We start from the raw sequence: 15785 nt of genomic DNA on the forward strand, positions 1-15785 counted from the left end.
ATTGGCTAATGGCCAACAAGCTTTGTCAACCATAAACTTAAAGTACAGCTATCATGCTTGTAAACACAAATCACATTAATAGATTGCTTTTAATAAATAATATTTTGTTGTTGCATTTAACTGCTGAAAATGCTGTTATATAGGCCACTTCCTAAGTAGATGACGTCAGAGGTCACAATGTGTGAGATGTGGGTGCTCAGGGTGATAGGTGAGTTTTCCACTAGTAATTACCATTTTGAGGGCCTTTCAGGTGAACTATTCTCAATCGTATGTGGTACATTCCCTCTTCCCACTTTATTACTAATGCACCATGACACTGCCTCCTTTAATTCCAGATGTGCACTTGTGACTCTCATAAAGGGGGTTTGTCTGTAGCACGGTACATCTTCCACTCTGGGGAAATTGTGATGGGCTGTCACTGTTAAGCGCAACACGGGCCATGCATTGGCCAATTCATTGAAAACTTAGGCTTTGGTTTGCTTATGTAGAGCGGGTACTACCTCTTTGCTGAAATGGGTGCAAGATGGAAGTTCGTAACGTGGCTCGAGCACTTTCATGAGGTGCTGAAACCCCTTATTCTCAACCACTGAGAAAAGGCACATATCCGGGGCTATAAACCAAAGACTGTAAAAAATATAAACATAGCCTACCTATTGCTCTTGTAATTTCTTTGATCCAGCTATAATCAACTGCCAAGTGCTGCTTGAATGCAGAGGGGAGACGATGTTGTGTTGTTGTTTCTTTGCGTTTCCGTCTTGCTCCGGTATACTGGGGTGATGTCGACGTAAATGTGTCAATATATTTGAGGTGTTGGCAGCTGCTATGTGTACCGTTACAGCCCTAAAATCCTCACAACCCAGCAAAAAGCTCTACAGGAATTCCCTCAAAACACTTCAGAAACAAAAGTTTACTATCATCACTCACCAGTGGCAGTGATCCACAGACAGAGACAGAGGCCTTGGTCAGAGTGGTGTTGGGCTGCTACGGTTACTAATCCTTCAGTTACAATGTCAGACAAATAACAAATAAACAAACAAGTAAACACTTGAAACAATAATAGCAACGTCCCCTGCTCTGCCATGATGATAGATGTTGATGTTTAAAGTGTATGTCAATTTTACACCAAACCAAGAGCATTAAAGATTGAAGTAAAAGAGGTCTAGGCTATTTGTCTAAAAACAAACTAAAAAACGATTTAGATTTGTGAATGCAATGATATTTTGTGAAAGTGGATTAGTCTATCTAATCCTATACTGACGTTCAGATTGGTGTCAGAGCTGTGTCTTCGTCTCCAATTATTAGTAAGAATCAGTCAAATTGACTTACAAGATATAGCCCCCCCTGGCTGTGCATGATGTGTTTGGTTTGGTCTGCCCCCCCTGGCTGTGCATGATGTGTTTGGTTTGGTCTGCCCCCCCTGGCTGTGCATGATGTGTTTGGTTTGGTCTGCCCCCCCTGGCTGTGCATGATGTGTTTGGTTTGATCTGCCCATCCCTGGCTATGCATGGTGTGCTTGGTTTGATCTGCCCATCCCTGGCTATGCATGGTGTGCTTGGTTTGGTCTGCCCATCCCTGGATGTGTATGGTGTGCTTGGTTTGGTCTGCCCATCCTGGATGTGTATGGTGTGCTTGGTTTGGTCTGCCCATCCTGGATGTGCATGGTGTGTTTGATTTTGCCTGGCCTGAGTGTGAGTTGTGTTTGATATAGAGGTCTCCATGGGATGTGTCTCCAAGCTTATCTGTGTGTAGAGAACCACTTGTCTCTTTTACAGATATCCATCTCCCTCCAGTTTACCTTCTCCCTCTAAAGTTACTCAAGTGTGAATTACTTTCACAGGCCTTTCATTACTCACAAACCACAAACTCATTCAGTCCCAATAGACAGACAGAGCGCCGACCAATCCATTGTAGCAGCTAGCTACAGTATGCAGTATTTATGACTCTTTCCACATAAGAGAGGAAACAATTTAATAGAAAATATGTAGATAGGAGAAAACTTTAATTATAAAATACAGACTCTAATCTGGCAGCTTCTAACGTGATGAATAAAGTATTGTCCTGTGCAGAAAAGGCCAGGTGTTGCTTTGTGAATGAGAAAAGTATACATAATCTGCTCGTCACAGAGTTGGGACCCAGTGTCTTAAGAGCAGAGCGATATGCAGGCCCTGACCCGCATGTCAAGGAGGTGACCTTTGGCTGTAAATAAAAGTGGTATGACAGGGAGTGAGAGGCGGCAATGTGCAGTCTAACTGCAGCCAGCCAGTGGCCCCCTGTGAATGGAGATAGTGGTTCCTCAAGTAAAAGTGGCGTCATACCATGTATATCGTGCTCTCACTACTTTGGTATTGCACAGTAAACACCAGGAGAACACCTCAGGGAAAAACACTGAGACGCTAAGAACAAAATCATAGATCCTCTGCTGTGTACAAGAAAAAAGGTCCAATACTCCAAGAACAAAACTGTGATACGTTGTGCTGCCCTATTACACTGATCCCGAGATAACATATCCAGAATTGCTAGCCTTCATCAGCTCCTGAAAATAAAAAAAGTGAGTAAGTATATATCAGCTATTCTTTTATGTTGAAGAAAGTGTAACAGAAGGTTACAGTACAGGTTTTTTCAGTAGCTATGGCTCGACTAGCCTTTCTACAGTCCAGTCCTCTCTCTCTACTGTGGTGATGAGAGAGACAGTAAGTAACCCATATCAAGGCAGAGTTGGATACTGTACTCTCGCTCTCGCTGTCGTTCTCGCTCTCTCTCTCAGCCCCACAGCAGCCACTGATACAAAGGCCCTGAGTTAAGAACAGAGACCTTATCTGGCCCTGCATAAAAGGAGCGCAGATGAATAGAGGTGGATTGTCTTTTGAGGTAACACATGAAAAGGAACTGTCATTTTAAAGCTCTTTTTAAATCACAAACAGATGTTTTAACAGTTTACCAATTTCTGCTGTTTATGTGTAGCTCATGGATTTGATTGGCAGTATCGTGTGTATTTTCAGATGTTGATGGCACAAAAATAACTTAAAACTATGAGATATGGTAGTCCCCTGTGGCTCAGTTGGTAGAGCATGGCGCTTGCAACGCCAGGGTTGTGGGTTCATTCCCCACGGGGGGACCAGGATGAATATGTATGAACTTTCCAATTTGTAAGTCGCTCTGGATAAGAGCGTCTGCTAAATGACTTAAATGTAAATGTAAATATGGGCCTCCCGAGTTGCGCAGCGGTCTAAGGCACTGCAGTGCTTGAGGCGTCACTACAGATCCAGGTTTCAATCCCAGGCTGAGTCGCAGCTGGCCGCGACCGGGAGACCCATTAGAGGAGGGTTTGGCCGGCTGGGATGTCCCATTGCGCTCTAGCGACTCCTGTGGCGGGCCGGGCACATGCACGCTGACACATTCACCAGTTGTATAGCGTTTCCTCCAACACATTGGTGCGGCTGGCTTCCGGGTTAAGCGAGCAGTGTGTCAAGAAGCAGTGCGGCTTGGCAGGGTCGTGTTTCGGAGGACGCATGGCTCTCGACCTTCGCCTCTCCCGAGTCCGTAAGGGAAGTGTAGCGATGGGACAAGACTGTAACTACCAATTGGATATCACGAAATGTAGGAGAAAAAGGTGTAAAAAAATTAAATCTCAGGCTTTTCATGGTAGTGAAATGATTTACGGTGAAGTAGTATCTCACATCACTGATAGCATCACTGATTTTTTTCTTATTTTTTTCTGTTTTTATCTTTATCTTTACCATGAAAAGCACCATGGTTCTGGAATGGGGGAGTAAAATAACTGCCTTGTCCCGGTAGCATTCCTCAAGACTAGCTATCTTGGCCGTCCATCTTGGTAATCAAACAGGATGGTTTTGAAAACAGAATGTGCTCGGCATTGCCCTTCCCACAAATAATTATTTTTAAGTAAGAGACATTGTAGACGCAAGACAGCACACCACTTTTCTTTGTGATCTAGTCTGAAATAGAATACTCCCTCTCCCCTTGTTGTTGCCTTAATGGCTTTCTTCTCTTGGACAAAAATAGAGCTACTTGTCCATGGAGTTAGTTCTCACTCTGACAGCTTTTGGGTTAAACCACAGATTTAGAGCCAGTCCATCTGGAGCCGCAACAAAGGCTTTAAAAAAAGCAAAGGGCCACAGTGAGGTGAATGCACACTTCCTCTTTAGATAGACAATTCCACCGCATTTTCAATAATGGGTCATGAAATAAAGAATTTTAAAGCCATTTGTATATTTCATAATGACTTCTCCAATGAATACAGATCTGTATGTTTCTTCAAAGCATTGCAATATTTCCATATATACACAATTAAGTTAGTAAGGTTCTGTTTTCAGTAAATGTAGAAACTACAGTATTTAAGAAAAGAAAGATTAAGCCAGGACAAAGGTCTAGCTGAAAAAGCTATGCATGGTTTTGCAGTCTGGTTCCCTTCGTAGAAATGCAGTGTTGTCAGGTTGTAGAAGTAGAATTTATTATCCAGTAATATGGTTGACCTTGGTGGAAGTTTACCAATATATTTAGGGAGGGTAGGAGTGCCTGTGTGAGTGTAAAATAATACTTAGCAGCAGCCACCGTGCTGCACAAGCTCCTGCTCCCTCTTTAAAATCTTGCTGTTATAAAGAGATTTGAGGAAAACCTTCTCTCAGTACAAACTGAGGAACCTGAAGTAGCCCTTTCCTGCAGTGAAATGACCAAATTGCCCTTTAGTGGCCTCATGGGTGGAATGTTAATAATATTTTTCCTAATTTCATAGTTAATTATCATAATTATTTATTGTATTCCGAAATTCCGGTGTTTCTATGTCAAACGGTTTTGTTCTATTTCAGTCTTCTGTGTTGTATATAAAGTGTAATATTGTGATGCAAACACAAAATGTAACACATTTCAACTCTGTATCTGACATGGTACAGGTGTCTTATTTTTGTTAAGCCCATAACCATGTATGTGAGGTGAATACTTTTGTTTCAAAGTAGATTTGTTTAAGACTACCAAGAAACACTCTGTGTGACCCAGATGCATCCCACTGCAGTAAAGGTTAATGTTATTTTAGAGGTATTATACATGTGTTCCTTGGCCAGGTACAGTACAGGCACAGTACTGGGTTATTAACAAACTCAAGTCATATGAAACAAATTATGAAAGGAATGTCTGGTCATCTTCAGCTTGGTAGTTCTGAACCAGATGTTTGACTGTTGTTGGACTTTTTGAGATGTTGTGAGAAAGTAGGCTTCTCTTCCCTGTCAGCCTAGGAGGATCTCATCTCAGTGAGGTGTCTGAACTGTGGCGGGATGCTAAAGAACATTCTGAGGCTCAATCCAGCCTCCACATCCTCCATCCTCTAATGTGAGCTCCCGTCCATCTCTCACATTCATTAAAGAACCCTGTAGCTCAGTCAGTTACTGGCCTCAAACCCGCACACTTCCCTTCACCACAATGCATAACAAATTATTGCTACTGCTACACTGCAGTATTTGGTATAGTCAGATGTAGTGAACAGCACTGTAGAAATATTTCACATTTTTCATATCTATTTGACAGATTTGAGAATGTTGAGGGAAATGACTACGGAGAGGGTTTGAAAAGGTGTGTGGCGGATGACTTTCTTACCTGAGATCACACAGCCACCTATTGGATATGTCCTTAGACTGCCTGGGTGTGTGTTCAATGCCAAGCTAGAGGCTTGACCTCTGACTGAAGAAGGAGCTATTGTCCTCAGGTCTCTCAGGCGAGGCGGATGAGTCAGTCATTGTTCCACAGATCCTCTTACTCCTAATCATTAAAAGTAGCTTTGATTACTTGTCATCATTGACATTGTACGCAATCAGTGGTAATGTTTTTTCAATGTTCTGTACATTTCCTGATTTGTGGTGATAAGAGGACAAGAGGTCGACTGGTACTGTAGCTGTTATGCTGTCCAATGAAGAGAGATTGGAGGGGTTTGTCAGGGCCACTTGTAGCGTCCCTCCATATGACTCTGGCAAGGACTGTCCTTGACAGACATGACTGTTGCTTCAAATGAAAATAAAAGGAGAAATATGCAATTGCTATATCAATTTTTGGGCTTATAAATTAATTATATGTACCCGTTGATTCTTGAATAATATAATTTACAAATGCCTCATGAGCTTAGTTCAACTTGCGTACCTCATCAGAACCCCTTATATATGCTTGTTTTACTTCAATGTTTGTAAACAAAGTAAATGTAAACAAACACTGTATACCTTCAAGTCCTGGGGCCTGTTGCACAAAACTAGGATAAGGGATTAAGCCAGGATATCTTGGTGATCCTGGCTCAATTGATCCGTAATCCGGTTGCACTAAAGATGGATAGGGGGCAGGAGGATATGTTATGGTATAAATTACCATGGAGATTTATTCTGTGGAGCTAGCCTGCTCCAGACCAGGCTAAATTCCAGGATCTATTTAATCTCATCCCTAATGTCAGTCAGCAGTCACCACAAATGGAAACCAATAGTTATTTCACTGCTCACTATACATTGTTATCACATATAACTAGACCCACTGTTATTATTTAAACGTTTGTGATCATTAATTTCAATGATTTTGGATAAAAAATGATTTTTAGATGATGTTGCTATCATTAGATAATTTACAGTTTCCCATAGACTATAAGGCTATATATAAAATGATAGAATATTAGGGCCACAGAGGGGAAAAAAACACAAGTCATAATATTGTAACCAGTTGTTTTAAAGGAGGACAGTTGTTAAAATGACAGATGTGGGGCATTTCGTGAAATTGTACTTCAGTATGGTTTCATAAACAAAGACATGCTGATGTGCCAGAATATTAAGTATCACATTGTCATAAGTATCAAAACTGTAAAAACAATATGTAGCTTTTCTGCAGAAAGAACCAGCCTCATAAATTTATGACTTTATCCTTTTTCTTCAGTGTGGCCCTAGTACTCTGTCATATAAACAAATACACATTCCATATGAATATAAAAACACAATGTGTAACATTATGTTCCTTTATTGAATAAGGACAAAACAAAGCAGGTAAACCATCAGCTCCTTTCGAAACTGAAGTCACAGTGACTCTACAAGATGGAAAGCACAGAATCCAAGCATATTATACAAAATGATACATACACATTCAAAGGTCTGTATATAACACACCCTGCATGTCTGCACACTAAAATAAATGCAGGACAAATCCATACACATCAACTGAACAGACAAATGAATGGATGCAGTAGCCTCCCTGCAGCCTTGTATTACACACAGTATACCGCACAAACATCATAAGAGGCCAAATTCGTCAAAAAACGAACCCAAAAAAACCCAAATTCCTCTGCCACCGCAGGACATATTTAACCAAAATTGAAAGCACACATACTAACTAAAATAATTCAACACATATTGGTCCCTCAGCAGCCGACCACTGTCGTCATCAGGGAAGATTGCCGGATTGTCCCAGTCCATGGCTGGTGGCACTCTGGGGGCCCTCTCCTTCCTCAGGCAGGCCACATTGTGGAGGACAGCACAAGCCACAGTAATATCACATGCCCTAACAGGGCTGACCCTTAATTTGTGAAGGCAGTGAAAGCGTGCCTTCAGGAGGCCAAAGGTCATTTCAACTCTGGCCCTGGTCCTGGCATGGGCATGGTTGTAGGCCTGCTGTGCTTCCTGGGGGTCTGTGAAAGGTGTCAGGATAAAAGGCTGGCAGCCATACCCCCTGTCTCCCAGCAACACACCAGAGAATTCACCTGTCAACACAAAATCTCATCATTACTACCTCATAAACACAGTGATATTCTTGACACAGCCATGATGGTTATAAATAGGGGTTGTGTGGCTTACCTTGTGATAGGCACTGATAGATTTCAGAGGCCCGAAAGATTCTGGAGTCATGGACTGAGCCAGGCCATTTTGCCACAACATTGCTGATCACACAGTCAGCATTGCAGACCATCTGAAATCATAAGATGAGGAATATTACACCAATCAATGCACATCACTGGCAATGCAGAGTGTTCGTCAATGGACAATATCAAAAAGTTATGTTCACCTGAACATTAATGCTGTGAAAGGATTTCCTATTCACAAAATCGGCCTCATGGGCACCTGAGGGGGCTTTTATCCTTATGTGTGTGCAGTCCACTGCACCAATGACATTGGGGAAACCTGTCACACAAAGTAATGAGTATCCTACTATGTGTTAACAGTTGTCCTGTAATTTGTAGATCCTCTTACCTGCAATCCTATAGAACTCCTCTTTGATGTCACAGAGTCTTCTGTGGCCAGGGAAGGAGATGAAGACATCTGCTAATGCTTTGATAGCCAGACACACACTCCTTATTGTGCGGCAAATTGTGGCCTTGTTCAGCTGTTCTGCATCCCCCACTGAGTACAGGAAGGCTCCACTAGCAAAAAAGCGCAAGGCCACACAAACCATTTGCTCCACACTCAGTGCATGGCTCCGTGCAGTGCGGTGCTTAATCCTGGGACCCAGTAGTCTGCATAGATACCTGATGCCATCTGCAGAAAACCTGTATCTTTCATATAGATGGTCATCAGGGAAGGCCAGTGGGTCCAACCGGTCCCTGAAGACCCTTTCTCGCCTGAAGGCTCTCCTCAGCACAAGTGCTTCTTCATCCACCACATCTCGCACGAATGGGCATGCCATTGTCAGAGCAGAAAGGAACACACAATTTTGGGCCTTCATATAGGCTAGTGGCCACACCTGGTGCTGGGGGGGTGGGCAAAAGAGGGCGATGCCTTATAACGATGACTTGGTTGTACTGATTGCTGGGAAAATAAAAAAAACCTTAGAAAGATGCCACCGTCCTGTGTGCTCACAATAAGAGCTCATATGTCATGGCTCACTTGACTTTACGAGAATATACCTAATTTTTATTTTGAGCTGTGTCATCTTCTTGGAGCTGGGGGAGGAAAGAAAAATAATGATTAATACATTTGTGTTACAGTTAGCATACAGTGTACATTGAAGGCATATCTCACCTCCCTCTCAAGTTTTTTTATTTCAAGGTCCAGTTTCCTAATTGTCCTCTTTTTTATTTCGGACTCCAGTGCAAGATTTTCCATCTTTTTCTTCTTGTACTGAATGTCTATGTCTGCCAGTTCTATTTGGCGCCGGAGGTGGTTGCCATACAACTTTCTGATAGCTTGTGAGCTCTGTGAACACAATACAATTAGCGCAGCTGGAATTTGGCAGGATGTGGTGTCCTTTTATTAATACGCACTATGTTGCCAGGCTGGTTTTCCCACTGTATAGCATCTGGGTCCTGTAAAAGAAATTAGATTTTTTGATTTTGATGAGGACTCCTCACCATTGTAGAGTAAATAGTACTTTCACAGTCTTAACATGATACCTCATGCCTTCTGGAATCCAGAGAGATGGTCTCCTCCTCATCATCGTCTCCATCATGTGCTGTTGCTGCTGCACTGGGGCCTTCACCCTATCACATTTAATCGGATTCATATTGAAGCTAGTAGACAAGACATGCCAGGCCTACAGTATGCCTTTGATGGAGTACTCACTGGATCAGCATCGTCTGGTGCTTGTGCTGGTGGCTCTAACAGGAACACAGTGCTGCCAGACACTGCAAGGCAATAGGTAAACCAAAGTCAGACAGTCCAAATTGATTCAATATGAATGTGGTTGTATCCCATGTAGAGATGGAAGGACATACCTTGAATGAAGCGGGTGGCATCTTGGGAGGAACCTATGCTCGTCTCTTTCCCCCCAGGGATCCCCTCTAAGACGGGCCTGCCTTTATTTAGCTCCAAGGCCATGTCCTCTGCTGGGGTAAGGTCAGCCTTTGGTGACCCACCACCCGTGCCTTGTCTGTGGGTATTCTTTTTCACTGCTAAAACAGTACAGACAATGTGTGAGCAGGCACCTTCTGGGTACAATATATGCTTGTGCTTTGTTAAATATTAGTCAGGGACCATACCATTCTGCAGAATGTTCTTGTATTTGATTTTGACCTGCTGCCATGTCCGTTTTGGCCCGTTCATGTTTAATCTACACACACACACACACACACACACACACACATTTAATGGAGTCACACTGCAAAAAATTACTTGGTATTTTTGTCTTGTTTTCAGTAAAAATATCAAAAAATTTATCATAGCTTTATACAGTGTGATGGAGTTACTTTACACAATTTCACTCATATCTGCAGTGCATTTCAATTAAAAATTTAACCGTTTCATAATTACAGTACAACTGCATTTTTGGAGATGTGAATTAAATATTTGAATTGTAATTGTGATGTTTCAGCGGAGCGGTGAGTGTGTAATTGTGCACTACTTACGCATTCAGGCGGTCTGCAATACTTTGCCACGCTTTTTCTCTTTGCTTTATCACTGTGGCGGTGTTGCCTTTCTTCTTAATTATATCTTTTACCTCCTCGTATGCCTCCATGAGGATTTGTGCTTCCGACGGGGAAAAGTACGCGGCTCTAGTTGCCATGGTAAATCAGTTAATCTGTGATCTGTGGCGGGGTCTATTTGAGTGAGCCGTGAGCGCGCACCTATCCAGGATTGGTTTCACCTGGCTTAATGAATCCGTGTCTGCTCATCCTGGCTTGGTCTTTGTGCAACCAATTAAGCCTGGACGCACATGTTTTGGCTTCATTGAGCTCAGCTGAGTCATTTATCCCGGATGTCTTAATTCTACTTTTGTGCAACAGGCCCCTGGTTGAAACTATAGTTTTGATATCATAGATGGTCAGTCCCGGCATCCATAGCTCTATCAATGAATTTGCGACTGGTTACATTTCTTCAGCCGCATCCCTCAGCTTTTGAACAGCAGAGAGCTTTCTATATATTTTTTTACTCATGTAACGCCCCAGTGACGACAGTCAGTACAATTCCTTATGTTACAGCAAGTATCATCTTTTTTTCATATTTTGCATCGTGAGCCTTCTCGACTGAATATCACAGAGAAGCAAGTTGTGTTCTGAGAGCAATCCTTTGGGGTGATATGAAAGTGTATTCAGCCTTTTTTTGTCCTGTGCTTAATCAGACGTGATGAGAATAGAAATGTCTGAATGTGCTGTTTCCTGTAGTGAGACCTGGGGAGAAGAGAACTGTATATCCACCATTTTTCACACAAGTTTGATTTTCTGTATCTTATCCTTATGTTTACTGGAACCTTTCTATTCAGTTACGTACTTGTTTTTTGACACCTGTTGCCTACTGCCCGGTGCAGCATACAATGCCGAGCAGCAGCGTATAGATCTTTGGTGGGTTTGTGTCCACTTGTTCTCTTGGTCGTGACAGGGCTCTGCTCTCATTGTTAAATGTCCCTCAGTGCACACAAAGAGGCCGACTCACTCTGCCCTGCAAGAGGCCCTGTGTTTGTCCTGATTTACGATATCGCTTTGCAATAAAGGGCAGTCTGAGGGGAAGAGATTCATTAGGCGGACAGTTTATGTTTTAGAAAACTCCGGAGCGGCCCTGAGAATACTGATTGGCACACAAATCCATGCTTGTCTCATCCTCCCTGTCCAGGCCAAAAGCTCTCTGGCCTGGCCTGTCCTCCCCTACAGCCGTGTGCGCTGCCTGCTCTGGCACAATGGAGCCATTCTTCTCTGCACCCAGGAGACCAGTCATGTCTGCAGCCCAGCCCAGCCCAGGCCACTCACTGACTGATATCCTGCTGTGATAACTGTGTTGCAGACACACAGGCCTCACCACCTAAAGGTTCCTTTTTAGCCCCTAATGGTGCTGCTGTCTCTCTCAGCCAGGCAGGCAGGCCCACATGGGGACCAGAATGTGGTGGCCGTGGTTCTTCTCTTCTCCTCCCCACAGCTTTACCAAACACATTCAAGTAGTGCTGCTACTGCTGCTGCTGTTGTTTACTCTTCCCTGGTCGATACTCTTTAATCCCCAAGATGATGCTTTCTCTCATGAACTCGAAAGTAGCTCTTCCCTTAGTGAGGCCACAGGCCCATTAGTCTTTATTACCTCTAACTGTCTTAAATGTGGCCAATAATCACAGGAGGCTGCTGAGGGGAGGACGGCTCATAGTAATGTCTGGAATGGAGTGAATGAAATGGAAACCATGTGTTTGATACCGTTTGATACCGATAACTACTGAATATACGATTAACGTCAACTCATCATCGTTCCTACCAGGAATATGACTTTCCCGAAACGGATCCAGTGTCTTGCCTTCCACACAATACAATGGATCTGATCCCAGCCGGCGACCCTGTGCGACGCCGAAAAAGGGGAAAACGTGGCGGTCTCGTGGTCAGGCTTCGGAGACGGGCACATCGCGCTCCACTCCCTAGCATACTACTCGCCAATGTCCAGTCTCTTGACAATAAGGTTGATGAAATCCGAGCACGGGTAGCATTCCAGAGAGACATCAGGGATTGCAACGTGCTCTGCTTCACGGAAACATGGCTAACTCAAGGGACGCTAACGGAGTCGGTGCAGCCAGCTGGTTTCTCCATGCATCGCGCCGACAGAAACAAACATCTTTCCGGTAAGAAGAGGGGCGGGGGGGTATGCCTTATGATTAACGAGAAGTGGTGTGATCATCATAACAACACACAAGAACTCAAGTCGTTCTGTTCACCTGATCTAGAACTCCTCACAATCAAATGTCGACCGCATTATCTACCAAGGGAATTCTCGTCAATCATAATCACAGCCGTATACATTCCCCCCCAAGCAGACACATCGATGGCCCTGAACGAACTTTATCTGACTCTTTGTAAACTGGAAACCACACACCCTGAGGCTGCATTCATCGTAGCTGGGGATTTTAACAAGGCTAATCTAAAAACAAAACTCCCTAAATTCTATCAGCATATCGATTGTGCTACCAGGGCTGGAAAAACACTAGACCATTGTTACACTAATTTCCGCGACGCTTATAAGGCCCTCCCCCGCCCCCCTTTCGGAAAAGCTGACCACGACTCCATTTTGTTGATTCCAGCCTACAAACAAAAACTCAAACAACAAGCTCCCGCGCTCAGGTCTGTTCAACGCTGGTCCGACCAATCTGAATCCACGCTTCAAGACTGCTTCGATCACGCAGATTGGAATATGTTCCGCATCGCGTCCAACAACAATATTGACGAATATGCTGATTCGGTGAGCGAGTTCATTAGGAAGTGCATTGACGATGTCGTACCCACAGCAACGATAAAAACATTCCCAAACCAGAAACCGTGGATTGACGGCAGCATTCGCGTGAAACTGAAAGCGCGAACCACTGCTTTTAACCTGGGCAAGGTGACCGGAAGCATGACCGAATACAAACAGTGTAGCTATTCTCTCCGCAAGGCAATCAAACAGGCCAAGTCTCAGTACAGAGACAAAATCGAGTCGAAATTCAACAGCTCAGACACAAGAGGTATGTGGCAGGGTCTACAGTCAATCACGGATTACAAAAAGAAAACCAGCCCCGTCGAGGACCAGGATGTCTTGCTCCCAGACAGGCTAAACAACTTTTTTGCCCGCTTTGAGGACAATACAGTGCCACTGACACGGCCCCCTACCAAAACCTGCGGGCTCTCCTTCACTGCAGCCGAGGTGAGTAAAACATTTAAACGTGTTAACCCTCGCAAGGCTGCAGGCCCAGACGGCATTCCCAGCCGCGTCCTCAGAGCATGCGCAGACCAGCTGGCTGGTGTGTTTACGGACATATTCAATCAATCCTTATCCCAGTCTGCTGTTCCGACATGCTTCAAGAGGGCCACCATTGTTCCTGTTCCCAAGAAAGCTAAGGTAACTGAGCTAAACGACTACCGCCCCGTAGCACTCACTTCCGTCATCATGAAGTGCTTTGAGAGACTAGTCAAGGACCATATCACCTCCACCCTACCGGACACCCTAGACCCACTCCAATTTGCTTACCGACCCAATAGGTCCACAGACGACGCAATCGCAACCACACTGCACACTGCCCTAACCCATCTGGACAAGAGGAATACCCATGTGAGAATGCTGTTCATCGATTACAGCTCAGCATTTAACACCATAGTACCCTCCAAACTCGTCATCAAGCTCGAGACCCTGGGTCTCGACCCCGCCCTGTGCAACTGGGTCCTGGACTTCCTGACGGGCCGCCCCCAGGTGGTGAGGGTAGGTAACAACATCTCCACCCCGCTGATCCTCAACACTGGGGCCCCACAAGGGTGCGTTCTGAGCCCTCTCCTGTACTCCCTGTTCACCCACGACTGCGTGGCCATGCACGCCTCCAACTCAATCATCAAGTTTGCGGATGACACTACAGTGGTAGGCTTGATCACCAACAACGACGAGACGGCCTACAGGGAGGAGGTGAGGGCCCTCGGAGTGTGGTGTCAGGAAAATAACCTCATACTCAACGTCAACAAAACAAAGGAGATGATTGTGGACTTCAGGAAACAGCAGAGGGAGCACCCCCCTATCCACATCGACGGGTCAGTAGTGGAGAAGGTGGAAAGTTTTAAGTTCCTCGGTGTACACATCACGGACAAACTGAACTGGTCCACCCACACAGACAGCGTTGTGAAGAAGGCGCAGCAGCGCCTCTTCAACCTCAGGAGGCTGAAGAAATTCGGCTTGTCACCAAAAGCACTCACAAACTTCTACAGATGCACAATCGAGAGCATCCTGTCGGGCTGTATCACCGCCTGGTACGGCAACTGCTCCGCCCACAACCGTAAGGCTCTCCAGAGGGTAGTGAGGTCTGCAGAACGCATCACCAGGGGCAAACTACCTGCCCTCCAGGACACCTACACCACCCGATGTCACAGGAAGGCCATAAAGATCATCAAGGACAACAACCACCCAAGCCACTGCCTGTTCACCCCGCTATCATCCAGAAGGCGAGGTCAGTACAGGTGCATCAAAGCAGGGACCGAGAGACTGAAAAACAGCTTCTATCTCAAGGCCATCAGACTGTTAAACAGCCACCACTAACATTTAGCGGCCGCTGCCAACATACTGACTCAACTCCAGCCACTTTAAAAATGGGAATTGATGGAAATTATGTAAAAATGTACCACTAGCCACTTTAAGCAATGCCACTTAATACAATGTTTACATACCCTACATTACCCATCTCATATGTATATATACTGTACTCTATATCATCTACTGCATCTTGCCATCTTTATGCAATACATGTACCACTAGCCACTTTAAACTATGCCACTTTATGTTTACATACCCTACAGTACTCATCTCATATGTATATACCGTACTCTATACCATCTACTGCATCTGCCATGCCGTTCTGTACCACCACTCATCCATATATCTTTATGTACATATTCTTTATCCCTTACACTTGTGTGTGTGTAAGGTAGTAGTGTGGAATTGTTAGGTTAGATTACTGTTGGTTATTACTGCATTGTCGGAACTAGAAGCACAAGCATTTCGCTACACTCGCATTAACATCTGCTAACCATGTGTATGTGACTAATAAAATTTGATTTGATTTGATTTGTTCTACACACAGCATTTTGCATTACCCCTTATTCATGAGTAGTTATTATAGATTTAATTTAGCTCATCTCAGGGATAGAGGGGGGTAAAAGCACCTAGGGAAAATGTCTGTTTAAAATGACCCCTTGACTTTTTCCACATTTTGTTGTGTTACAGCCTGAATTTAAAATTGATTAAATATACTTTTTTTTGTAACTGGCCTACACACAATACCATAATGTCAAAGCGAAATTATGTTTATTTTTTATTTATTTTTTACAAATGAATTACAAATGAAAAGCTGAAGTGTCTCGAGTCCATAAATCCCTTTGTTATGGCAAGACTTAATAATAAGTT

At 44.0% G+C, this 15785-nt stretch overlaps 2 protein-coding genes across 6 annotated transcripts in view; one reads left to right on the forward strand and one right to left on the reverse strand.

Annotated features, from left to right (window-relative positions):
- The window catches only part of LOC139545489 (transmembrane protein 132C), a 240398-nt gene that overhangs the window by 25582 nt on the left and 199031 nt on the right, over positions 1–15785 (forward strand). The gene's annotated exons all lie outside the window — the stretch shown is intronic.
- LOC139545487 (putative nuclease HARBI1) lies at positions 6960–10694 on the reverse strand. Of its 4 annotated transcripts, XM_071353302.1 has the most exons (11): positions 10310–10694; positions 9944–10014; positions 9680–9856; positions 9528–9589; positions 9359–9445; positions 9230–9271; positions 8988–9161; positions 8873–8908; positions 8220–8774; positions 7827–7938; positions 6960–7732 (listed from the first exon to the last, which is right to left on the reverse strand). In XM_071353302.1, the coding sequence occupies exons 1-8, from the start codon at positions 10465–10467 to the stop codon at positions 8873–8875; spliced, it is 807 nt and encodes a 268-aa protein (XP_071209403.1). In that variant the 5' UTR covers positions 10468–10694; the 3' UTR covers positions 6960–7732; positions 7827–7938; positions 8220–8774. The 4 variants fall into 4 exon arrangements, with proteins under 4 accessions (XP_071209403.1, XP_071209402.1, XP_071209401.1 ...); XM_071353301.1 differs by having other exon boundaries at positions 8220–9161; XM_071353300.1 differs by adding an exon at positions 8035–8150 and having other exon boundaries at positions 8220–9271; positions 9359–9589; positions 9680–10014.

Source organism: Salvelinus alpinus, chromosome 19 (genome assembly GCF_045679555.1).
Source record: "Salvelinus alpinus chromosome 19, SLU_Salpinus.1, whole genome shotgun sequence".
Classification (NCBI taxonomy): domain Eukaryota; kingdom Metazoa; phylum Chordata; class Actinopteri; order Salmoniformes; family Salmonidae; genus Salvelinus; species Salvelinus alpinus.